Source organism: Corapipo altera, unplaced genomic scaffold, assembly GCF_003945725.1.
Source record: "Corapipo altera isolate COAL_440 unplaced genomic scaffold, ASM394572v1 126, whole genome shotgun sequence".
Classification (NCBI taxonomy): Eukaryota; Metazoa; Chordata; class Aves; order Passeriformes; family Pipridae; genus Corapipo; species Corapipo altera.
Genome location: NW_020884937.1, coordinates 790573 through 815252, shown reverse-complemented (window position 1 = coordinate 815252; position 24680 = coordinate 790573). Strand labels below are relative to the sequence as shown.

The 24680-nt window shown below is 45.5% G+C and overlaps 1 protein-coding gene across 2 annotated transcripts in view; it reads right to left on the bottom strand.

Annotated features, from left to right (window-relative positions):
- The window catches only part of PLCD1 (phospholipase C delta 1), a 52294-nt gene that overhangs the window by 6117 nt on the left and 21497 nt on the right, over positions 1-24680 (bottom strand). For both annotated transcript variants that reach the window (XM_027660613.1, XM_027660612.1), the window contains exons 3-11: positions 21462-21690; positions 16586-16715; positions 12620-12848; positions 11299-11500; positions 9396-9540; positions 8203-8352; positions 2404-2565; positions 839-995; positions 402-518 (exon numbers count right to left, since the gene is read on the bottom strand). In XM_027660613.1, coding sequence (XP_027516414.1) covers positions 402-518; positions 839-995; positions 2404-2565; positions 8203-8352; positions 9396-9540; positions 11299-11500; positions 12620-12848; positions 16586-16715; positions 21462-21690 — 1521 coding nt within the window. The remainder of the gene's footprint in view (positions 1-401; positions 519-838; positions 996-2403; positions 2566-8202; positions 8353-9395; positions 9541-11298; positions 11501-12619; positions 12849-16585; positions 16716-21461; positions 21691-24680) is intronic.

Below are 24680 nucleotides of genomic sequence, written 5' to 3'. Positions count from 1 at the left end.
GGCTTGGCCCTTACGGTTACAGCCTTGCTGAAGGGCTCAAGAGAGCTGAGTTTGGTTTACAGCTCTGCCAGAGATTTTCAGCACATCTTCCAGCAAGTGACTCTTCACTCCTGGCTCTCTCTTCCTTTGTGAAATGGCAGCAACTCTGCTAACAGTGAAATTACAGGGATGTGCACACTAATGTGTAGGAAAGACTCTCCTAATGGACTTGTGGTGAGCCAGAAAACGTCTATGGGAAGTCACTGAGCATTGGCTGAAAAGCTGACTTCTCCCAGTGACCACTGAGCCTCTGGCTGCACAAGGCTTGAGATTGCACATCCACCTCAACTGAAGCCCCTCTACAGACAGTTCATCTGTGACCTAGTCAGCCTGACCCTCTCCAGCCTCCCAGTTGTACCCACCAATCTGGCAGCCAACATTCCACAAGTCCACGGGGTTGTAGTTGGAAGAATCTGTCCTCCAGCCTGCAGGGTAGATCCGGCTCAGGTGCCTGATGTTGTGATGAATAAAACTGGTTCCTATAGAAAAAAAAAAAAACTAAGAAAATGGACCTTTCAGTGATGGGGGCTACTTTTATCTCTTCTTGATGCTGCTGTGTATCCTCCTCCTCTGCCTAGCAAGTCTGGCTGAACGGGAACTACCTGTATAAAAGCCTTTCTTGGTAACAGCCTCCATGATAGTAAGTTTTTCCCTCTGTTTCTCAGTCACATGCATGACCAAAGAGATCATAACCCATGTCTTCCAGAACACCATTTCCTCATGCTTAACCACCACGAGGTGTCCCTTTTTGGGGGACTGCGACAGAGGATGGCCTTTTGTTAGGGCAGAACACACATACCAGACTCCTGGGCCAGTTTCAGAGCTTTGCTCTCTGAGAATGACGACATCTCGTAGAAAGCCCGAGGATGGCTGGGGTCATCAAAGCCTTCAAAATGGACACTCTTGCAGTAGACAACTGTGTCTGACAGCTCTTTTGCCAGCTTCAAAGTATCACTCTGAAAAATAGGAGAGCAAGAGGTTTGCAGGGAGTTTCTGCAGCCAAAAGTAATCGTTGTGTTTTCTCTAGGACCCCTGTGGCTTCCCTTCTCCACCGTCTTCACAAGGAAAGGATGCACACTACCAACACTCCGTGGCATCCCTATGGAGAGAGGGGGTGGAAAAGGATTCTCTCTCTGTTGGTGGGATACCCTCCCTGCTGCTCTCTGCATGATCACTTGCATTTCAGCACCAATGTCTGTCTCCAGGTGCTAAACTTTGTAACAGAGCCTTAGCAATGACTTTTCCATACTGTCCTGGTCCCAAGCATGCAAACCTAGGAATAAGGGGAAGAGAAGGATGTTTTGGCCTCCACAGAGCTTGAGCTTTTTTTTTTCCCGTCAAACTAGAAAGTTCTCACAGTGCTTTGATGCCTCCTACTCCACAGCCACATTCATTAGTGTAAGGGTGAAGTGAGAGCCACCAGCTCCCATCAGAGGCAAGAAGAGAAAGGGACCAATTTCAAAATCATGCACATTATTTTACACAGTTCAGAGAAAGAAGTAAGACGCTTGAAGAGTGAACAAATCAGCCAGAGGAAGCACAGACCAGACCAGATCCAGAGGCAGCTTTGCCATCAGTGGGGACTGAATGTATCTGTGTCACTTCTGAGCCTGTTCCCTAAGGGATATGGCCTTCACAGGGACCTGCAGTCTGGAAACTGAATGTCCTCACATGAGGGAGCAAAACACTGGTGTAAAGGCCCTCATTTTCTTCCCAGAAATAGTCATACAAATTGCTGTAGGAACTGGCCACCCCTTCCCTCCCTCCCTCCCTCCCTTCTCCAAGTCAGACCATGAGGGTGCAGGTACATCCCAAAATGTGACTAGAAAGGCACCAAACAAAGTCATGACGGTCCCATAACAAACAGATTTCTGGAAATCAGGCAGACAGATTGAACATGTGCCCTTCCACTGCCTCCATAAATGCTACATGGTCTGTGCCAGCTGCAGGGTCCTCCGGCCTCCTTTTAGAGGAAGAAGCCAACCTTCATGCTTGGCTGGCTCTGCAATCTGTTTGTGCCTGGGACAGAGATCATTAAGCTGAGCAAGCACCAGGATCCTCAGCTCCAGCAATTTCAACAATTCACACGTACAAATCCCCAGCTGAGCAGCTGAAACCACGCTGAGAACTGTCTTAGCTGGGAACATATTAGAAGTATATTTCAATGGCTTTTCCTTTTCTTTTCTCTAGGCGCGGTACAAAATCCATCTAAAAAGTGGCTTCCCAGCATGAGTCATGGGACAGGCTAACAAGATGGGATTTCCTGATAAAGGACTTCAGAGCCCTCTGAAATAGGCAAAGGTTTAAAGCTTTTCTGTCTCTCAAGATCTGCCCCTTTCCAGCACTGTTACTTCTCTTACTTACCTTCCCCTTCTGCTGTACTTCAGTCTTCACAGATTCATCTTCAATTTCAGCTGCTTCATCTTCATCAGAGACATCCTCAGCCTCCAGGTTGTTGTTCCCATTTGTGGGGTCCTCCTGCCTGCTCAGCTTCTTGCCTTTCACAAGGATCTTCCCTTTCAATTGCTGCACAAGGAAAAGGGGAAAAAATAGCCGGTGAGTAGAAAAGGTTCTAGTCCACCCTGAAGAAGTTCCTCAGCTGCAACCAGAACCTTTTAGAGCTGCATCAGTCAGTGGTTATTATCCATAGATACAGGTAAAAATAAGTCTGTTTTTTCACTGAGGCTCTGCCCAGCCATGAGTCTGAATACCCCAGAATGCCCATTCTGAAATAGAGCTGACCATCCTCTCAACTAGACAACTAAAACAGTTGTGCAGTTAAAGGCAATCAAAATATACCTTTTTTTTTTCCAAGACTGAATGTGGCTCAGCAAACAGGGTCAAGCTTGGAGGTCAGGGCTCATGGGAGCTCTTTGTGGCACTGTTTCTGCCCCTCTGTGTGGCCTGCTATTTAATCTACCCCACAGTCTGCAATGTATGGTTATAAACACAACGTATGTTTACAAGCACAACTTGGGAAACTTAATGAGATCCAAGCAGGGACTGAAGCCATTCAGCCCTCTGTTCCAGCAGATATTTTAATGGGGTGAGAGGTCCATTAAGTTCTGAACAGGTGTTTCATGCACAGCAGACATGGAATTTTAATAGGTAAGGATTTTGCAGGTGAAGCCTTAGGATGCTGACAGCCTAAGGAAGAGTTCCCAGACCCTTTCCAACGACACCTCCTCTTCTGCAAACAGCTTCTCCTGTGACTGCTGCCACGGTACAACACTGATCACAACCAGCAGCACGTGCCAGTGTAACACAGCTGGCTGCTGAGTGAATCCAAGGGGCACATCCCTTGTGCTGATCAATTCTCTCCAGCCTCTTTCAAGGTTCACATAAAACTCTCAGGTGAATGAACACACCAACAGGTCATAGTCACTCACAGACCACCACATCACTGAAGTATCTCTTGTGGGAAGAAGGCTGGAGCCTGGAGAGGGATGAATTTGAGCCCAAACAAGGCAGCAGCAATGCTGGCAGCAGGGAGAGGTACTGAGAAGGGTGACTGAGGGCAATCTCTAAGTGAGCAGGTTATGCCTTAAAATCTGGAGCACCACGAGACCCTGCAGCTTCCAGAGAAGTCAGCAGGAGATTTGCTGCCACCTGGATGTGTTCGGTACTCCTGGCTTTGGAGTGTGCTAGTTATTCCAGAAAAATTCAAACTTGGAATTAGCCAATACAGCCCCTCAGTCTGCGTAGCACACCCTGTATTTGCCTTTTCCGCAACAGCAAAAGCAACAAACACTACCACACTCAAATGACAGGACTTTGGAAAACCAAGGACCTTTTATAAAGCAACACAGGCATTTTCAAAGGACACAATTTCCCCCTTTTCATCCTTTGTGGGTGCAAGAAAATCACATCACATCTTTACAGAGACCAGCCCAACTCCTCACCACCCAGTGAAGCCGTGGATGAAGCTTGGTTGGAGCAGAAATTTGACACTGGCATCTGAGGTAGCAGCCAAGAGCATTTTTATTCAGCTACCACAAATGTTCTGTTTACACTGGGGCACTTTTCCTGTCACTCAAAAGCTACACTCAAAAGCAGATGGAAGGAATGTACCAGTTATTTGGAATAAAAGGTCCAAAGGAGCAGTCAGAGCATGGCAGTATTGTCCTTCCCATCCCCAGACCATCCTCCCAGCTCTCATCCCTCTTCCAGGCAGAGCTGTGACCTGCTTCTTTACATCCATGGCTGGGAGATGAGTCGGCTCATCTTCAGACTCTCACTTCAATCTGCTGCTCCCATGACTCTTCCCACCCTCCTACCTCAACATCCAGCTCTACACTCTTCTTCCACAACAAAATCCAGTTCTGTGTCAGTTTTTAGGCTCTAGTCAACACTTGGCATGGACAATTCTGGAAGGATTGCACTGGGGGCAGTAAGGAGGGTCTGAGGGCAGTCCCTCTCGTCCTTTGCAGGCTGCAGATACCATCCTGATAGTTCATATATATTATTTGCCTCTGCTTTCTGATGACCCATAAGAAACATTACCACCTTATCTCACAACTAGTAGAGAACCAGGGATAAGGTATTTGGGGCAGATAGCTTGATTCTTAACTATCAGTAGGTAATTAAGATTTTAAAGCTTATGCCATTCAGGACAGCAAATGGGAGGTGTGATTTCTGGTACAGACTCATCCTACAAGGCTGAATAACATCAGCAGCAAAGGCAGAGGAACACAGCCTCCACCATCCTCAACACACCCTGTGCCAGAGCTGCTGTTATCCTGTCTAGCCTATGGTTTTTCTGGGAAACCTTGGATATGCTGCAGATGCTCCCCATGGGCACAGGGACACTGGTTCTGTGCCCACTGTATCCCCCTAGGCAGGTAATTTCCACTGTGCCTACAGGGGAGAGCAGCCCATGTGCCACCTAACTCAGAGGAGATGCATTTGCTTGTTGGTCCACAATGAGAGGTGAGATTCACCCCAAAAGAGAGCATTTTCATTCCCATTTCATGAAAAATGTGCTATTTTATAGTAGTACTGCACTGAATCCATCCTGCAGAAGCTGCCAGTCTTCCTTCAATTAATATGGGTGCTATGAAGCAAAGTCCCAAATCGGAGTTTATCTTCTTTAATAAGGTTTTAAATAAGCTGATACACACAGACACAAACACACACATGCCCTTGCTTCATTTCTCTTGGTTCCCCTCCATGTAATATTAAGTATTTCTAGCCTGAGGCAAAAGACACTCAGCTCATCAGTTCAGCTCTGTTGAGCAGATCCCTTGTCTTAGGAGGAAGCATTAGCTGAAATACTCAATAAATATTCTCCAAGTAGACCATAAAGCTATTCCAACTGTGTCTGGCAAGCCCAAGGTTGAGTACAACCTAAGAAAAGGGTACAAGGACACTGGATTCCACTGAGAACGTGCAGTGGAGCGGTTGTTGGAATAAATGCAACTCTTGCCCTTTTCCACATTCCCTGTAAATGGCACTGTCTTATTTCTCCACAGGTGGAGCTCCCCTGCTCTCCCACCTTTTCCACTGCAGGCTGAACAAGCTCAGCTCTACAAGTGAAATGGTTCTGACTCGTGGCCTTGCTTCCTTTTGGGAGTCTGTGGATTAGCACATGGCAGCCAAGGAAGCACTGCTGATTTTATCAGCAGCAGCAGAGCTGTAATGAGCATAGAATTTTAAAAGATCTGCATACACATGTTTATCCCACCTGAAAGTTCCCTACCCCCCAATAGCAACCTGAAAGCCACAGCAAGGTCTGAGTTCCAGTTTTCATCTCAGTGGGAATGGAGGATTTGTAAGGTGATCCACCTCATCAAACTTCCTGGGCTTGCAACACCTCCTTCAGAGTCAACAGAGAGAACTAAACACTACCAGGGTGTGATTCTTCTCATCTGTTTGGACAAACACTTGCGAGGAGGTGGACCACACCTCCAACTCCCTCTGACTGTATTAACTGTTTCTCAAAGGAGCCCTAAGTAAAGTGCTCACACACATGAATATGCAGGGTCTGAGCATTGCTACCTTACATCCCATTCTCAGGGTGAGGATACCCATCTCTCCAGACTTCTGAGAAGCTGTGAGGAATAACACTTTCACATTCATGAGGAGACACACCTGATACACTGAAGAGCTGCCTGCAGCACTGGGAGCTGTTTTAGTCTCGTTCCAGGGCTGGGGCTTTGCAGCATTTCTAGCTGGGATGCAGGGATAAGGGGAAGGGGCCGGGCAGAGCCCTGTGCAGATCAGGGGCGGGGCAGAAGGGCAACAAGGAACACAGACTGGATCAGCTCCTCCCTACAACCCTGGCACTGCCTGGAGCTTTTATGTGGCTTTTGGCCTTTCATCCTATAGCCTTTAATTTACTATTGGGACCTAAAGACAGCAGCTTGAGGGAGATATTTAGACAGGCTGTGTAGCCCAACGCTGTTCCTGAATGGAGCCTAATAAATCAGATTCCTGCCTCGGGCTGTGGAATGAATCGTTAGCACAAATCCAAACCCCGTCGATCTTCCTTTAATTACTGACATTGCCCTGCTAACACAATCGGCAGCAATCCTTCCACTGTTTGTATTTACAGCCTTTCAGCCCTTTTTCCAGTGACAGATCCCAGTCTTCTTCTGATATGAAAAGTACCACGTCGTCCCAGGCTTCCTCATGTCAACTTTCACAAGGGAGTGGAAAAGCCAAGAGGTTTCTGGTTTGTTGGTTTAGGTTTTTGTCCTTAATGTTTCAGTTTCAATGTATTTTTCACCAAAAAAATCAGCATTTCAGCCCTTTGCACTCTCCTAGTTCACACAGCAGGAAGGCAGAGGAAAAGTATCAGAGAGAAAAGGACAGGTTTGACAATTTTTCTCCAATTAAAACTGAACGGATCAATCCCTCCAATGGAGCATATTGGCCCAAATCCATTCACTAAGGTAGATCTGGGCCATTGTGTTCCAGCTGGGGCCACGTGTCTGTTTGGGCAATCAAAGCAGAAGGTTGGATGAACATAGGAATGGGAAAAACATTTTTGGGAAGCTGGGGTCGTTCCCTTACACACACAAATCACACTTTTCTTTCCCAGGTGTTTCTCCTTTCTTTTATCATATCATTGCCCTGGTCATAAGGCAAGAGTTGTGAAAAGCCATCAGCAGCTCTCCTGATTCTGCACCAAGATAAATAGCAAGTCAGGAGGGGACAATGAAGACACTTATTTTTCCAAGTCAGTAACAGCCTGCAGAGACCTGTCTCCATGCTGGGTGTACCTCACCCTGGCAGTCACTTCTCTCAGTGGAGTCACCTTGTCTGTGCCAGAGTTGAGGTCCTGCTGAAGCAGCAGCATTAAAAATCATGATTCATCCTAATTTATTGCCCTGGTGCTTAGGGACCAACCCAGATCAGCTTCCCTCTGTGCTAGGCATTGTATCAAATGAGGCATGACACTCCCAAACAAAAGGGGAAAGTTGGAAAAGGAAAACAGATAAAGGAAGATGGAGAACAAATAGAAGATATTTTGGGTGGATGGTTTTCCTCTCCTTTCTCCCCTGATGACTGCCAGCTTTATCCCACCCACAAACTCCTTCCAGCTCTGGGTAGGCAAGCTCATCCAACTTTTGGCAAATGATTTCTTTAGCAAAGAAATGCAATTTAAAGGGAACTGCAGCTACCCACACAAACTTTGCCTGTTTCTGCAAAGTCCTTGAGAGAAAACGAAGAAAGGAGGAAGGAAAGAAGGAAAGAATGAAACAAAGAAACAAGGAAACAAGGAAAGAAAACACAAACGAAAGGGTAGATGAATATTTTATTTGGCTCCTGTTTTTGGAAACTTTTTTTCCATATCAAGATTTCATTTTCATTTCTTCCTAATTATCAGCTAATGATTTTAAAGTGGTGGCCCACTGTTGAGGGCTGTGTATCTCCTTCCCCTTGCAAGGTCAGAGCTCAGCTCCCAGCTTGATGGCTGCCCTGACTCATGGGAATCAAAGGGGCATCTCTAGGCAGCCTCCTGCTTTCCCTTGTCCTTCATGGACATCTCCATCCCCACCACCCCAGGCCACTCTCAGTGGGAGGGAACTTTGTGCTTGATACAGTTTTAGGCTACTTTTACTGGTTTTCCCCTTGAGTTTTGAGCTTTGTACTCAGCGAGAACACAAACTTCCTTCTTGTCCCACCTTCAGAAGGCAATGCTAGAGTGGTCTTGCTTACCTCTGGGGAGGGGAACTGGGATTTGTTTCCATCCACTGGGGCAACCAAGAGCATGTCCTGGAAGATTGTCGTCATGTGCTGAGCCATGACCTTCTGCTGGTCGACGCTACAGTGGTTCTCCAGGGAGATGATGACAGGGTATGGTGAGGTCTAGGACAAGACAGCAACACACACCATCAGTGAACTTTGCAATACCACCAGTCTGTAGCAATTGGTGTAAACCTCAGCACTGTTTTCTCAGGAAATGAGTGTCAACTGTAGGGTCTAAATTCTGCTAAAATGAAGATTTGTTAAAAATGGACAAATTTAACTACGCAGTAGCTACCCAGATCTCTGCTGATGCCTTCCAGAGATGATGATCCAATGGACAGGGCACCGGGGCGGGTCAGGATGCCTCCCACAGACTTTCTGGGGCACTTTGGTGAAGCTCCCTTCGCCTCCATTCTCCATTTGCACTGTGAATCTGAGCACCTTCCTACCTCAGAGGAAAGACCGGGGAAGGGGGCTTTGAAATCACAGGGTTTGCTCAAATCCTGAGGTGACATGAATTTCTCCATTCCTGCATAGGCCTGATCTGTTTCCCTGTGCCCCCCAAGGCATTCTGTGTGCTGAAGGCATTGGCATTATTGTCACTGTCACTCCTTTGTAGCCCCAAAGGAAACTTGCTGCCAGCTCCCAAGTGCACTGAAGGAAAATAGCAGAAAGCCCAGCGAGTCTGTACAGACCCAAGGTTTTTCTGAAGGCTGCTGACCCAGCACTGCCATACAAGACTCCAGACCTGCTCGTTCCTTTTAAAGCAGAGTAGAAGCAGTCCTTCACATCTAAAGTGTGGGTTCCCCTAAACTAGAAACAGACCCTAAGACATCAAAGCCACATAAATCGTGGGCTCGTTTGCCTTTCCCACCAGGTAGGCTCAAGATATTTGGTATCATTTTCATTGCAGTGGGGTCCAGGATGCAGCTGTGCTGGTACACATTCAAACTCATCCTTGGATGTTTTCTGCCTGACCAGCAACTCCCAGGAATGGATCTCTGCAGGAAGCAGAGCATGGATGCCCGGACAGGACACATCTCGTCCCCATGAAAAATAAGGTGAAGCCTTCACTGTTTCTGCTCTCTGCTGGGAGGGCAGAGATCTACTGTCAGTCCTGGACTATGCAACATGAGAAATCTTAGAGGGTGCCTCGTCCTTACTTTGAAGGCATAGTTCTTGATGGCCTTAATGACATCACTGAAGAGGATCTTGGAGGTGAGGGTGTAGCCGTGATAAATGACAGGCTCTGAGTTGGGGCCATCCCAGCAATCCAGCTCCACACAGCGGCAGCCTTTGGTGAGGGCTCTGGAAACAAAGAAGGGACCTGGTTGGGTTCTAAGCCTTCTGCTCCGTCTCAAAATGAGGGTACATCAGGCACAGGTACTGCCTGGGAAGACTGAGAGGAACTTCGGGGAGCAAGGGAGAAAAAAGGAGCTTGGAAAAACAGGAAAGCAGAGAGAGAGAAAGGATGGGATCAGAAGAGCTCAGTGTCAGCAAAGATAGCTCAAGGTTGAGCAAGGAAAGCACAGTAGGATCTGAGAAAGGAGGCAGTGGAAGTCCAAGCTAGAAATATCCAAAAGGTAAGACAAAGAGAGTGCCAGATGAGAAAGGACACTCATGACTGTGCCCCAAGTCTTTCCCCAAAGATGGTGAAGAGAAGAGAAAATCAAGAGTGGCTGCATTGGAAGAATGACAGTAAGACAGTCAGCCTTAGAAACCAGGTCACAAAGCCTGGATGATGTGAGTTCTTCATCTAGATCTGATACAACATGAGAAATGAATCCTCAGAGCTGTGAGGGAGGGAGCTGTGGGAACTCCACCATAGCTGAGAAGACTCCTGAGGACCAGTTTCCCAAGCTGAGTCTACAGACTGAATTTCCACTTGAAATTCCCACCTCTACACATCCATACTTTCATTTTAATTCACTTTCAAATGCAGGTTCCCCCCTTACCTGTTTAGGAGGTGATGTCATCTGTTTTACAGTAACTCCCTAAGCATTTCAGATTACACAACTCATTTAACTCTGCAACAGAATCATAGAATACTAGAATGGTTTGGGTTAGGAGGGATCTCATCCCATTCCAACTCTCTGTCATAAACAGGGACACCTTCCACTAAATCAGGTTGCTAAGAGCCCCATCCAACCTGGGCCTGAACACTTCCAGGGATGGGGTATTCACAGCTTCTCTGGGAAACCAGTTCCAGAATAATGGGATTTTTTTTATTTATTTTTTTTTTACAGCCAAAACATACATCTATAATTTTAAGAGGAATTCAAACAGCTATTGGAAAGCAACTTTTTACAGATTTCACTCTATACAATTTTGGCCTCGTGAGTCTAGACAGTCATTGCTCCTGGGAATCAGGTAAGTCATAAACAAAGACAGAACTGCAGTAATTGAGTTACTCATAAGGAAATGCTGTCTCGCCTGATAAAAGCACAGGTCACAGCAGATGTGAGGTGGTTGTGCAGGTTAGTAAAGGTCACTGCACTCATCAGGCCATGAGACATCTGATAACAGACGTTGTTAAAGGCAGAAGGAGACAACACCTGTCCGGGCATGCTGTGGGAACATCTGAGATGCTAGAGAGGCACCAGGCATAAGTTTCCTGGTTCCTTCCAGTCCCTACACAGACCTGCAGTTCTATGCCAGAAATGTTTGCATCCTGTAAGTTCCTTGCACTCTCTGGTGCTGTATTCTGGGGAATGCAGCACACCCCCTCAGCACTGTGCTTTGAAAACACTGTGCCAGAGGGCTGCAATCCAGCCTCCACATGGCTGCAGATATTTTAAACTCCCCTCAAAATGTAGTAATTATACATCTTACAGTCAGGAGGACACCACACAAGGCCCAGCAGAGACCCAGGTCAAAGTGCTATGAAAAGGGGGGGGCACAGCTCACCCTGGTGTGAACATGGGTCAGTCCACATTACCTGGTCTCAGGGTGGGAGGTTGCTTCTTGATCCTCTTGCATCTAGCAGTATAAATGCACCTTATGCCATCTATAAGGAAGAGGACAACCTCCCCCACACACATAAACAAACACACACACATACTTCACCTGATATAGGCTTCTGTGCTGCTTGGACCTGTGATCTGGTCTTCCATGAGATAGGTATTGTGTGAGGATGACACCAAGTAGTGACTGAGAGGTTGGGTCATGTCCTGGTACACTTTACGGTGGGAGGAGTTGAATATATCCCCCTCATCAGACAGCAGGTACATCAGGAAGCCGTCTTTGGTCATGGCGTTACCCCTCTTGGCTGCCAGACAAACAGACAGAAACCCCACTCTGAAAATCCGACACCGCCAGGTTGTGCCGTCATCTCCACCGCGATTCCTGCTGCTCTCCAGGGCATGTCAAAGGCAAAAATGTGCTCCCTGGGCATCCAGCTAATAGCAGAGATACTGATGCTGCTCACAGGACAACGACAGCTTCATCTGCCTGAAAATGCTTTTAAAACCCATTCACAAGCATGGCTTTTTATGACATTGTCCTTGATAACGTCTCAGAAGTGTCAAAGACAGCCCTTACCTCATCTGTCTCTAGAGACTTACAGTATAAAAATCTCCATTTGAGCATTTCAAGGTTTCTCTGAACCCAGAGAACTTGTCAGATGTCTAAACACAGCCAGATAAATCTTGTCTGGATTATCCAATGAATACATGATTTGCAAACACAAAATTATCCCCAACTTTTGTGTGGAATTGATTTCTCCCCATCTTAAGGGACTGAGAGAGATCTCAGCCTAATCCTAAAGTCTGACAGTTCCAAAGCCTTGTCCCTCTCCTGAAGGAACACCAGGGTAGTGCAAAAACAGCCCATGATCCTGAGTTGGCTCCCTGAACATGTCCTCCAAGGTGCCCCAGACTGATGATTCACCTACATTCTGAGCAGACAGACAGTCCTGTGATTGCCCCCCCTAAACAGCTGCCATATCCTTGGCCCTCAAGTCACAGATCTCATCACTTGTTGGCTTTTCAGGTGCCCATGTTTAAGACCATCTGCCTCCATTCCAGCTCCTGGAGAACAGAAATGTTGCTACATCCTCAACCTTGAAAAGCCACATAAGGTCTTAGCATTTGAATAACCCATCCAAGTCTTTCCCTTGGGATTTTAATCACCCTCTGGCCAACTCTGTACCAATCCCTCTCCAGCTGCACAGTGTACCCAAACTAAAACTGAAGAGAGCTATTTCCCAGGCACTGCTCTGCCCTCCTCTCCTAGAACTGCTAATGTTCCCCTGGGAGACTGGTGTTTTAGAAGCAGCTGCGAGGAGAAAATAATGCACACAACTGCAAAAGAAAGGGGTAGTAACAGCATTCATAGTTCATCAAAAAAGCAAGATTTTGAACCAAACCAGTCAAGGTTATCAACCTACCTCTTTCATTGGGCTCATATCTCTGTATTAAGGCAGGGGCAGCAACAACAGCATCTTCTTCCTGCTGTGTCTCATAGAGGAACCTCACCAGGTTCTGGCAGGACATGAACCCATCTGCATCTGAGTACATTTGGAAGATGTTGTCTATCTCCCTCCTCTCTGTCAGTATCTTGTAAAATTCCTCTATCTCATCATCCTCCAGAGCCTCTGTTTTGGACTTGTCACAGTGCTGTAAACGTAGAGGGGAGAAGGAGTGAAAACCTTCTTTCCTTCTGGCATACGCCAGCCGTAATCTGCACCAGGGCTACACAACGCAGAACACAAAATAATTGGAGACAATTACTGCCCAGTGAATGAGAAGCACTTGGTCAATGACAAATGGCTCTCACTGACAAGGCCAACAGTCATACAACAGTTACAATTATTAGTATTTACTCATATTATCAGTGTGACCAAAAGCCCCAGGCGTGGCCCTGAGTTCCATTGCACGGGGTGCTGCGCAAACCTTAAGTCAGAAGGACAGCTCAAGATAATTAAAGCACAAATCAAGGTTCAAGAGAAATGTGACTCTTGATCTCAACTCTCCTAAACTATGGATAGAGATTGTGGCCTAAAATCCAGTTAGTGAAGTGAAAAGGACCTTGACCTCAGTGAGTCTGAACTCAGGGCTCAGGAGGTGGCCAAGTAGTAGGGCTGGTTGTAAAGATGGCATCAAAACCAACTTAAAAAAAAAAAACAAACCAGCAACAAACTACTAAATCTGCATATTTAGGTATGAAAAAAAATCCATCTTTCCATGGGCATTTTCCATTCTCATCGAAAACCCACCAAGTAACAAACTCTCCAGAAAATTTCAAATCAGATACCATCCCCGCAAGGAGCTGTAATTCAAATTCTCCATGCCCCCATGTTCCTCTGAGGTTTGAAACTTTCCTCTAGATAAAAGCTCTGACAGAGCTTTTAATCAAGCCAAGGACTTGATTGGCCATGAATGATTAGGAGCTTGGGATATGCGTTTTAGTGTCTCCATGAAGGACAACAGCTTTTCCAATAACAAGTATTTCCAGCTTATTTAAAATACTCCCAGGTTCAATTTTTCATTAGAAAATGACAATTCTTCTTCTGTGGCAAATCCTGATATTAATTTTGTTGTTTGTTCCTAGCAGAATTCTTCAACTTGTCAAACCAGAGGAATTAAACTGCTTTCCGTCTTTGATCCCTTGTGACAGACTGAGCTGTTTTCCTGGCTTTTATGGCCAAAATGCTTGTCTCAGTTTAACCAGTCATGATACTAATCTCATCCTAGCTCTGCCAATGATCTCAGTGGTGGCCACGGTGGCTTTGGCAGCACCCCAAGCAAGATGATGAGGGACTTCCATCCTCTGCAAATCCTCCACTGCAGTCCTTCACTATCTGTTTAGGTAGCATATATAAACCCAAAGAAAATTATCATGATGCCCAGCATTTCACAAACTGAAGTGACAGAAAAAAAAAAAAAAGAGTTCAACTTGTCCTGACTTCAGAATCTGCTGAGTAGAAGCTACGGGCTCGTCTCAGGGATGGGACAACCTGTGACATGTTCAGTACTACGACACCTTCAGATTAGGTTTGAGAGTCCAGGAATTGCCTTTTCCTTGCTGCCTTCCATGTCTGTGCTCCTGTGCTGTGGCCTTGGCTGATCTCTTGAGCTAAGCTGAGCATGATGCTTAGCAATTGCAACAGGAATATAAAGAGGGAGAGCACCTGGTAGAGACTGTGGGGATGTGAATTACAGATGTTCTTTGTGTTAAGACACGACAGGGAAAATGACAGGATGTCACTTCTACAAAACTGGCATTTTAAGTGATCCGCCTTGGGAATTTTGTTCATGAGTGGGTATTAAAGGTTGTGATGAAAAGAGGACAATAGGGTTGGCATCATAATCAAATGCCAGGATAGATCAGATGAAAACAAGACAATAGCATTGGCATCATGATCAAATTCCAGGACAGTGGGTTCCTTCTGCTTTGGCTGCAAGCTCTCCTAATTAGAAAGAGACCCTCAACCCAAAATCCTGTGTTTTGCCTCACATGTCTGTATCATGAACCATAAGTACTGAATGACCCTCAGCCTGCCACAAAAAGCACCTTCCTGATGCACCGGAGTGAATATTCAGGTTAAAATGAAGTGAGCAATGAGAGGACTTTGCACAGTTTCTGGTTGCATTGCATATGTCTTACTCAGGTGTGCTTCAAACCTAAATGTGGACACATTATGTGATGGAAGGCAAGAATAATGTGAGAACTTGTCCTGCAGCCCTCTCTTGAAGTTCTGATCACCCTTCCTTCCTGTGACTAAATGAAGAAAAACTCACCAAGGCAGAAAAGACCACCCTGTTAATAGGCTCTAATGTCTCAGCCCATCTAAGCTGAGGCAGGATGTAAACTGAAAATGTAATTGCTTTAGGAGCAAGACAGACTCTTCCTGGAGGCAAATCAGCCCTCAGGAGATCTGAATTAACCTCCAAAGAGCCTCTCTTTCCAGTGGCTATACAGGAAGCTTAACAATTACGTGCCTAATGATGGGACCTCAACTAGCTGCCTGCATTTCGATGGGTTGAATCAAGGTTTAGCAATCACTTAGAGTCCTTAAGCAAAAAGAATTGAACTTCATCAAGTTTCCTCTCCTAAACCTCCCTTGTAACTATTGTTACAGCAAAATGAGAGGCAACTGTGCCTCTAAAATAAAGGTTTGGTGGGATTTTGTTTATGTTTAAAGATGTAGGGATTGATTAATCTCTCATAAGTGAGATGTATCCTTTAGGATGAGTGAATCACACCCTGGTCTCTTCTGGCTTCAGCTATACAGACTCTAAGGCAGTGTTAAGTGTTGGTGCTAACATCTCCACTGGAGACACACAACTCAACCAGAGGGTTCCTAGCCTTACTGCTATCCTTTCGGGGTCTTCCTGAGCAGGGAATAAAGGATGGGATACACCAACCAGAGCAGGCAGTACAACTGGAAGATTTTGCAAGCAGAAATCCTTTAAGATCTGCTGATGACCTTCCCCTCAGTTCCTGCAGAGTTACCAGAGAGAGACACCTCCATAAAGGAAGGATTATGCAACTTGAACCTCCTTTGGTGGAAGGTTATTTGCTCACAGGAAGGAGGAGGAGAACTACTGCCTGGTGCCCAAAACCACCCACGTGTTTACCAGTGATCAGAAGAAAGGATTTCTGAAACTGCACATCCATTAATTCAAATCCTGCTTCAGACAGGATGGAAGTTTTGGAAATTATCCAGATGTTTTATCTCACCTCAGCAGGATGGATTCTTTAGAGAGAAACCAAAGGCTTAACAAGTGAGAATTTTTCATCCCTTCCTTATCTTCTGATAGGCTCAACCTGCAAGCCAAATCTTGAGAATTTAGAAGTGCACCTCCCTGACCAGATTAAATATGCCTTGGGAGTATTAAATCAATCAGACTGGTCCAGGCTTGGGTGCAGTGTTACGTATCTATCATGAATCTGGCAAGGTTTTTTTCTTAATTTGCGCTTTCTTTTTGTTTATACGTGTCACTTGGCACCCTCCCCCTCTGAGGGGGTTCACAATTGCAACCAAATTTCAGCCAGACTTAGGCACTGACATGTGGTCATGGCACACAACTCCTGAATCACTTGGGACTCAAAGTGTACTTGAACTTTGCTTTTTTCCCTTTTTCTTGCATTATCCACGTTTGCATCTCATCTTCTGCGTTGTGGCAAAATTGGGCATCAATCATGAAGGTCTTAACACACCTTCATCAAAAACATTGTTCTGGCCTAACTTAGTGGGAATCTGCTGAGCATCAAAAAATGAAAGTCCCTCCTTAGTACAAGAAAAGAAGCCCAGAGTTCACTTTAGGGTAGGTCTCCAACCCAAGCTGAAAGCTGTGGGAGATCCTGACCTCAACCAACAGCAAACACTTTATCTGCTTGCTCCCATTACCTGGAAAATCTTCTTGGCATGATAGTCATCGACTTCAATGTTCACTTCTTTCAGGAAGTCTTTGAGCTCTTTCAAGCTCATCTTGTTGTCTTTGTTTTTATCAGCTTTCCGCAGGCAGGTGTGAATCCAGCTGCAGGATGATGTAAGGAAATCTTTCCAGGTCAGTGCCTAGCCTAAATACCACCCTTCTGCTGCGCATGCCAGGGGGGGAATCCTCTTCTGAAGGCTCTGAACCACCCCTCCAGCTGCTGCAAATCAGCACAGTCCCCCTGAACAGCTGAAATCATCTCACCTTCTGCTCCAACAGAGCAGAATGGTGCTTTGGCAGAAGGAAAATGCGCTGTGATACAAGGAATCATGACCTGGGAGAAGCTTTTCACCATCTGGCCAAGGCTGGATCAGCTCTCTTTACCCTGTAGGAGTTTCTGGCCATGGCCAGAAACAGCCTGATTTCTCTTTTATGACAGAAAGTACATTCTGCTCCAGACAGTTGAAAGGGGAGAAAGGAAAGAATGAAAAGAGCTCCCAGGAGGAGCTTGGTAAACTCATTGTTACAGATTTGGTCAATATTCAGTATATCACAGGGAACACTGAACTCCAAAAGCAGCAGTAATATTAATTTTTGAACTCACCTTCAGCTTCTCTACGTTTTTAGGGATTTCTACCTATCTGTCCTAAAAACTTTGTTGTGGGCAGAATTAAGCCAAATTTTGTGGGTCTTGGCTTCCCCTCATGAAAGCACAGTGTCTATTACTGTGTTGTACTGTGATAATAGTTCATAAGAGCTTGGGTTTCAATCACTTTAGTATATCTATGGATCTGAAGTAATTGCTATACAAATGAGCTTTTTAATGTGATGTCGTAATTTAAACTGAGTCTCCCATTTTCTTTCAGTCTCTTGGGAAAATAATGTTAGAGAGTCGAGACACTGCAGTTTTAAACAACAAAAAACATGCTTTTTGCATCATGGAACTGACTGTCTAATTTGCTTTACTGTCAAATAAGAAAGGTCATCCAGAAAAATGTCTGCTTTTCAATAGGAAAAATGATCAAAGTAAAAATTTGATCTCCGTTAATGTAACCTTCCACATCTTGCATTGCTTCAAACCCATTCTAGAAAAAACTTCAAAAAAATGCCCAACCTGAATGTCAATCAGAGTAAAGCTGAGGATTAGCAAATATCAGCAGAGGGATATAGTTCCATAACATTTTAACTGGGCCTTTCAAAATGACCCCCAAAAAGGGCATCAACAGCCTTAGGGGCTGTAGAGAGAACCTGAAACAAAGTTCACCACAGCTTCCACTGCATTCAAATATTTCCTAGCAATGGAGATATGTGTAAAGTGTTTGTAAGTATTGTTTGTCTCATGGAAAGTTGAACTTTCTGACTTTAAAAATCTTGGCAGGTGCTAAGCAGTGACCTCACCCCGCATCCGTCTTAGCCTGGTAATATTAATACTCCCCTTCTTTAGGCATGGAAACCAAAATAAAGACAGGCTACGTTTTCCCAGCTCCCAAGGACACTCCAGGGCCCTGAACCAGGTTCTGGCTTGGACTGATTCTTCCCAGAAAACCAAGTTTGAGTCATGAAGCTCCCAAGAGCAGAGGATGCTCTGCTGGGAGCACACCACATCCACCTTGGGGTGCAGGACACCCCCTCCACCAGCTGTCCTCCAAAGAGGGTATGCTCAGACTGGGAACGTGATGCTCTCAGTGGTGCCACCCATTCACATCCAACCCTGCACCTCAGCTCCCCTTCACAGCCTTCCCTAAAAACAACAGGCAGGACCATGGCTCAACTCCAGCCAGCCAAGAGGAAACCCAGTCTGCCATGGCCAGAGGGGAGCAGCAGGGTGAGATAACACTAACTGTGCATAGAAACTACACTTTTTGCACCAACCACTGCAAAAATCCACCTTATTTTAAAAGCCTGCATCACTTCCACTGGTCATGAGCACCCAGGATCATGCACATGACCAAAGTCCTCTCTGGAAGGCAATATGTGGGCAGAAAATGCATCTGCAGTAGTGTATGCCCAGGTCCCACCTGGGAATGGAGGATGCTTTCCTGTTAGATCCCTTCCCAGGATGCTGAGAAATGCAGGAGGGAAATCAGAGAGCCCAGGAAGAGCCCAGACACACAGTGGGCCCTCACACTGCAAGGGCAAGCAGCAAAGAAAGAAAAAGGAAAGTACAGACAACTGGGGCTTCAGCCCGTTGTGTCAGCAAGTATTTTTGCAGCATTCTGACCCAAAAACACCCAAACTCCCCATCCATCTGGATCCCCTCAACTTTGGGAGAGCTTAGAGGAGCTGGATCAACTAAGCACTTCAAGTCAAATTCTTCTCATCTGATACAAACAACATTTTTCAGCCCTGGCTGTGGGTCTTTCTTTCACCTTATGGGGCCTGTGTGGACTAGGAAAAAGCTGCTCCCATTCCTGTATACATCCAGAGCGAGCCTGCTTCCTGCCTCTTGTTTTGAAAGGATATGCCAGCTCCAGGGCTACCATTTTTCTTTTAGAAACCAAAGGGGGGGTGACTGAAACTGTCTGGCAGATATCCCGTGAATGTGCTCAGAACAGAAAATGCTGCAAAACTTCTGGTAAGTGCTTTCAAACCAGAAGAAAAGCTCACACATAAACCCCAGAACTGGAGCAGACAGTGCCACCCTGCTCAAATGAAAAGTCCTCTGTGTTTTCTGGTCTAAAGCCTTCCCTGCACACATACCTGCAATATTTGCTAAATAACCCATGCCAGCTTGCTGCAGGGTTGAATCTGAGGCTTAATAAAGCATAACTGTCTGTATAAGAACATCAGAAATGCTCACCAAGCATGTGGGAGTTTTATCTGGGTAGGAATGTAGGACTGAAAAGACACGTAAGACACTCAATCAAGTCCCTTTCTATCACAGGCAACTCCACTGTATTATAAGCAGAACAATCCCCACCTGAAACTAGCAGGGTTTTTGCTTTCAATATGTGTTTTCAAAACTTGCACATTCCTTACTTAATTTGCAAGGCTTTGTGAGGCTGGAAAAGACACAGTGCAAGTCAATTCTCCAGTCATGGGGGACAGGCAGGGGACACAACACTTCCCCTCATCTCCTGGCTCTTCCCCTTCTGTGCTCACAGATGCAAAGAACACTCCTGAGGTTTAAGGAAGATCTGAGTAAGCCCACACTGCCAAGCAAACCCAGTGAAGGCAGACTAAATTTAAAATCCCAGGCTTTAATTAAACATCATCAAATTTCAAATGAGAAATCATGCTGTTCTGTAATTCCAGGTTACGTTAAATGGCCTGAGACAATCCCAGATTGGAAGCCAGCACTGCACGGTAATTACTCTTCCAGAAATATGGTTTGCCTACCCACCCTATTTAGCTTCAATTCTGCTTTCCAAAGACAGAGAGGCACTTTTCCATGCTGGAAATTTACAGCCTTCTTCCCTTGCAAATATCATTGTTATTTTTCCCCCCTTAGCAATCTTGTCTCTTCCTATGGGGAAGTTTTTTCAGCAATATATTCAAGTTGAAGTGCTCCAGGGACAGCTTCGTGTTACCCAGACTTTCCCCTACACACTGTGGGGTGGCTGAGGAGTGACCTTACAGCCCAGAACTTAAAAAACCATCCAAAAAAATACTCATAGTGCAGGAGATAAACACAGCATCCCATCCCAGGCACATCAGAACTAATGGAGTCTGATTCCTTTAAACAAACAGCACTGTGGTTGTGCAAGTGCTTAAAAGACTTTAGAGAATCCACAGAAGGGTAAAGCTTGATGAAAGCTCAGCATTTATGCACCATCTCCTTCAACATCAGTACATTATTACCCAGCAGAGAACCCACATGGGGTGAAGCCTTTACTGAGGGCAAGACTCCCTATTGCCTGCTTATGCTCATCCTCCAGCTCTGGGGTTTTCCCCAGCTGAGGATTTTGGGTCTCCCCTCCCCTCTGCAGATGCTTTAATGTTGAACAAGCCATGAAGCTCTCGCAGCCTTCGCTCACCAAGAGAGAGATCTGATTTCCTCTCTGATAGCTGGATTCCTGTCTTTGGGAAGCTTAAAGGAACTTAATATTTTATGACTGTCTCTGTCAAATCAAGGTGAAAACAGCCAACAGGTTCATATGTCACGGTCAGGGTCTCAGACACACAGGGACTGCAGAAAATCCACCCACAGATATTCTCTCTTTTTACATGTGAGACCCATGGTCATAAAGCAACTTACTGAGTGAAATGCAGCCCCAGGGAGGATTCCCTGTGAATTCAGCAGAACCAAGATCTCACCCAATAACTAACTCTCTCCCCATTTCATAAAGAATTCACTCTCCTTTCCTGCTCTGCTCCTTTTCCTTTCCGATCTCTGCACTGTCAACAGAGCAACTGCAAATTTTCTCAGGGTAAAACCTCCTCCCATGCTGAGGCAAATAAGGAGTAATTTCACTGAAGTCAGTGGAGCTACCCCAGAGTAAATTTGGCAGTGAGAAGAATCAGTTCCCTTGCCTTGTATTACCGAGAAACATGATAAACAGTATGGGCTTTTCATGCCTTGCCAAGAAGTGCCTGTCCTGGAGTTCACTGCAATGCAAGTGAAACAGACCCCTGAAGAACACAAAAAGTAATGATTGTTTTATCTGGAGCTCCATGAAAGAGGCAATTCTTTGCTTAAGGAGCTGCATTCTTGCTGGTATCACCATAAAACAGGGGGAAAAAGCACTGGAAACCAGGGAGTTTGCCTGGGTGCAAAAATCAGTGTGAGAGAAAACTCAGTGCCCAGGGCCAGCAGGGAAAAAAGGAGGTTATTCTACTATCTCCACCCACGGGGAAAGACAAGTGCATCTTTGTCTGTGATTAATCATTTTATAAGGCAAAGGATACTGTTGGAGTTTCTGTTTCTGGTTCATGGAGTTGCTGTGGGCTATGATTTTCCCAAGGCCGGAGATCCAGTGGTTGGCATCATCCTCTGAACTCGCAATGAGGTCCAGGTTTTTCCGCTGGTCTTTGAAGATGATGGAAAAGCAGCGATACTCTGGGACATCCTTGGCGTATTTTTCCATACCTTCTGTTTTATGGCCTGACCTCACATCCCGAATATCTTCAATGGAGACTGTGGAAAGAAAGCAGAGCCTGCTGTCAGCAGGGGTTCAGTCAGCCTTATCTCTACTTGGTGAAGGATATTAAGGAATTACTCTTTCTCCTTTTCCTGAAGCCTCTGGAGGATTCCCTTCCCATTCCTCCCTTCCCCAAACTTTGGTACTAAAGAAAGCTCAAATCAAAAGGACCAGAAAGAGCAAGAAATTTTAAAAAGAAAAACTCTTTCCCCACGTTCTTTACTTAACAAAGAAGCAGAATATGCACAAGGTGCCATACTGTGATATCCTGCTTGTGAGATACAAATCACCACCAAGAGTTTGGTTCCAAGTCTTTGGAGCATCCCTGACTTGAGCATCCCTTGACTCATCACCCATAAGAATGGGGAGAGTGGGGATGTGCCTTCCTGTGAACATCACCCCACAGGAAAATTCTGTAATCACAGAATGGTTGGTGTTGGAAGGGACCTTAAAAATCATCTTGTTCCAAGCCCCCTGCCACGGGCAGGGACACCTTCCACTAAACCAGGTTACTCAGAGCCCTGTCCAACCTGGCCTTGGACACTTCCAGGGATGGGGAGTCCACAACCTCTCTGGGCAAAATGAGAGGTGACTTCAGTAAGATGAGGGCAGGGACGAAAACAGTCTTTCTTTAGCTTGCAAAAAAAGTGAGAAGGTAAAATTTAAAATCCCATCTATTCTTCTCAGACATCCTGGTGCAAATTAGGGAGACAAAGACCAAAGCTTCCGAGCAGTCTGGTGTCACCCATACTCCATCCTTGGCCCTGTCAAGGGCAGACTTAATCCTCCCCATTCCCATCTGGGCCACTCAGCTGGTGGAAATGAGCCCTGAAGTTGCCCCAAGTTTGCAAACTGCACACACGAGGCAGTCCAGAAGGAGCAGTTTATTAAGAGACTATTTTATTCAACAAATGTAAGTAATGCAGACACCCCCACATTGCCCTGAGAGCATTCAGGTGCCCTCAAACTGGGGTATAATCAGGCAAGCTCCTGGCAGCAACCACAGCCTCTTTTTGTTCTTCACGGTCCAATTAATATACACACAAAGCCCTGGCACAGGTTGCCCAGAGAAGCTGTGGCTGCCCCATCCCTGGAAGTGTTCAAGGTCAGGTTGGACAGAGTTTGGAGCAACCTGGGATAGTGGAAGGTGTCCCTGCCCAGGGTAGGGGGGTGGAACTGGATTGTCTTTAAGGCCCCTTCCAACCCAAACCATTTTAGTATTCTCTGATTCTATGAAAGGGCTGAGAGGAAAGGAGAGAAACTTCTTAACCACATTTGACTGATGAGAAACTTAACACCAAAGTAGGGATGGCACCTACACACAAAAAATGGCAAAAATGTTTGCAAAGTGCTGGATTTCACAACCAAAAAAATCTCATGGCATTTTCTTGGGTAGGAGACAGACCAGGTACATTTTCCAAACATCTACCAATACCTGGGCACACCTAGAAACAACAACACACCTGAGAGATATTCAGCCATCTCCTATAACAAGCTTGCCAAAAAACCAGACACAATCACAGGAAATGGGAAAAAAAGCGCTTAACTTCTACTCTGCCTCAAATTGCAAAGTACAGTTAAAAATTATTTCCTCTGTCAGAGTTGTGTGAGAACAACTTTATTTGAGCTTATCTCGAAGGAGCTTTGTTGAAAAGCAGTGTGTGAGTGTAATATCTCCCCGGTTTAGCTGAATAGGAAAAACTTGCCTTTAAACAACCATTTCACCATTAAAGTGCCCAGCTCATTCAAATTCAACACTGCAGAAAAACCCAGCTCGGTATCCACCCTGCACGTTTTTAGCATGGCTGCCATGGGATCATCCACAATTCATCAGATGCTCACTAGAGTTCGAAAACTTTTCCTTTTTTTTTCCCCAGAGCAGTCATGATAATGCTCAGCTGCTGGGGAAAAAGAAAAAAAAAAAAAACCAACAAAATTTCAGTCTTCAAAAATCACTGACTTCCCAAAACCAACACTTCACATTCTCTTCAAATCCTCACCAGATGTTGTGGTGGTCAAACATCTGCCACAGCACTTTGATGGTTTGGTTCCTGTAGAACACACCATGAGGAGCTTCCTAGAGCTGGCAAAGCTCCTCCCTGACAATCATGAGCCATTATCTTTGTGTGGTCTTTGATTATCACTCGGTAAAGGGCAACAGTTGAGCAGCTGAGGGGAGGGGAGGAAAAGGTTGGGTTGGGATGGGCTGCTGTGGAATTGTGTTATCTGGCCAATTTACCTTTGAGCAAAAGTTTGAGAGTACTAAAGCCTGGTGATTTTGCCCTTTAACTGGGACATCGACCAAATGATAGTGGCTGTGCCTCGGGTGGAACTTCATCCTTAACACAAAGCATGCTATCACATTTGGACAGATTCTGTTCAGGCAAAAAGTCTAAAGTTTAGTTGGATCCTTTTATAGCCAACAGGGGAAAAAAAAGGAGATTTTGGAACGTAAATGTTCTGTCCTATTTAAACAAAAACTTCAGAGTAAGATAAATCATACCCTTAATCAATGGCTACAGAGGACCCTTGATCAGAAAGGAAGTCCAGGCTGAGCATCCCAGATGCAGAAGTGTCCATAAATAAGTGATTCTCCTCCACTCTGGGTCTTTTCTGCTTATGGTAGTGCAAGTGGAAGGATCATCCTGTTATTCCTCATCACCTGCCAACTGCTCACCACTGCTTGGCTCACAAGAGTTATTGTCCTTCAGAATGGCTAGTTAGTCTGCTTGTGCAATCAGTCCCTAAACTTTGGGTTGGCAACAACCTCGTGTTTCCAAAACTAGAAAATCTGATGTTAAATATTGGAAATTTAGGAGGGATTCTTTGGAAACCATTACATGGCTTCGTGACTCCACTGGAAAAGAGAGCTGTGTGGGAGGAAAAAAAGATTGAAAACCTGTGTCTGGAAGGGCTGCCTTGATCTCTTTGAGGTGTGTTGAGAAGAGGATGATGGAGGTAACAGAGTTTCTCAATGCAGAAAAGG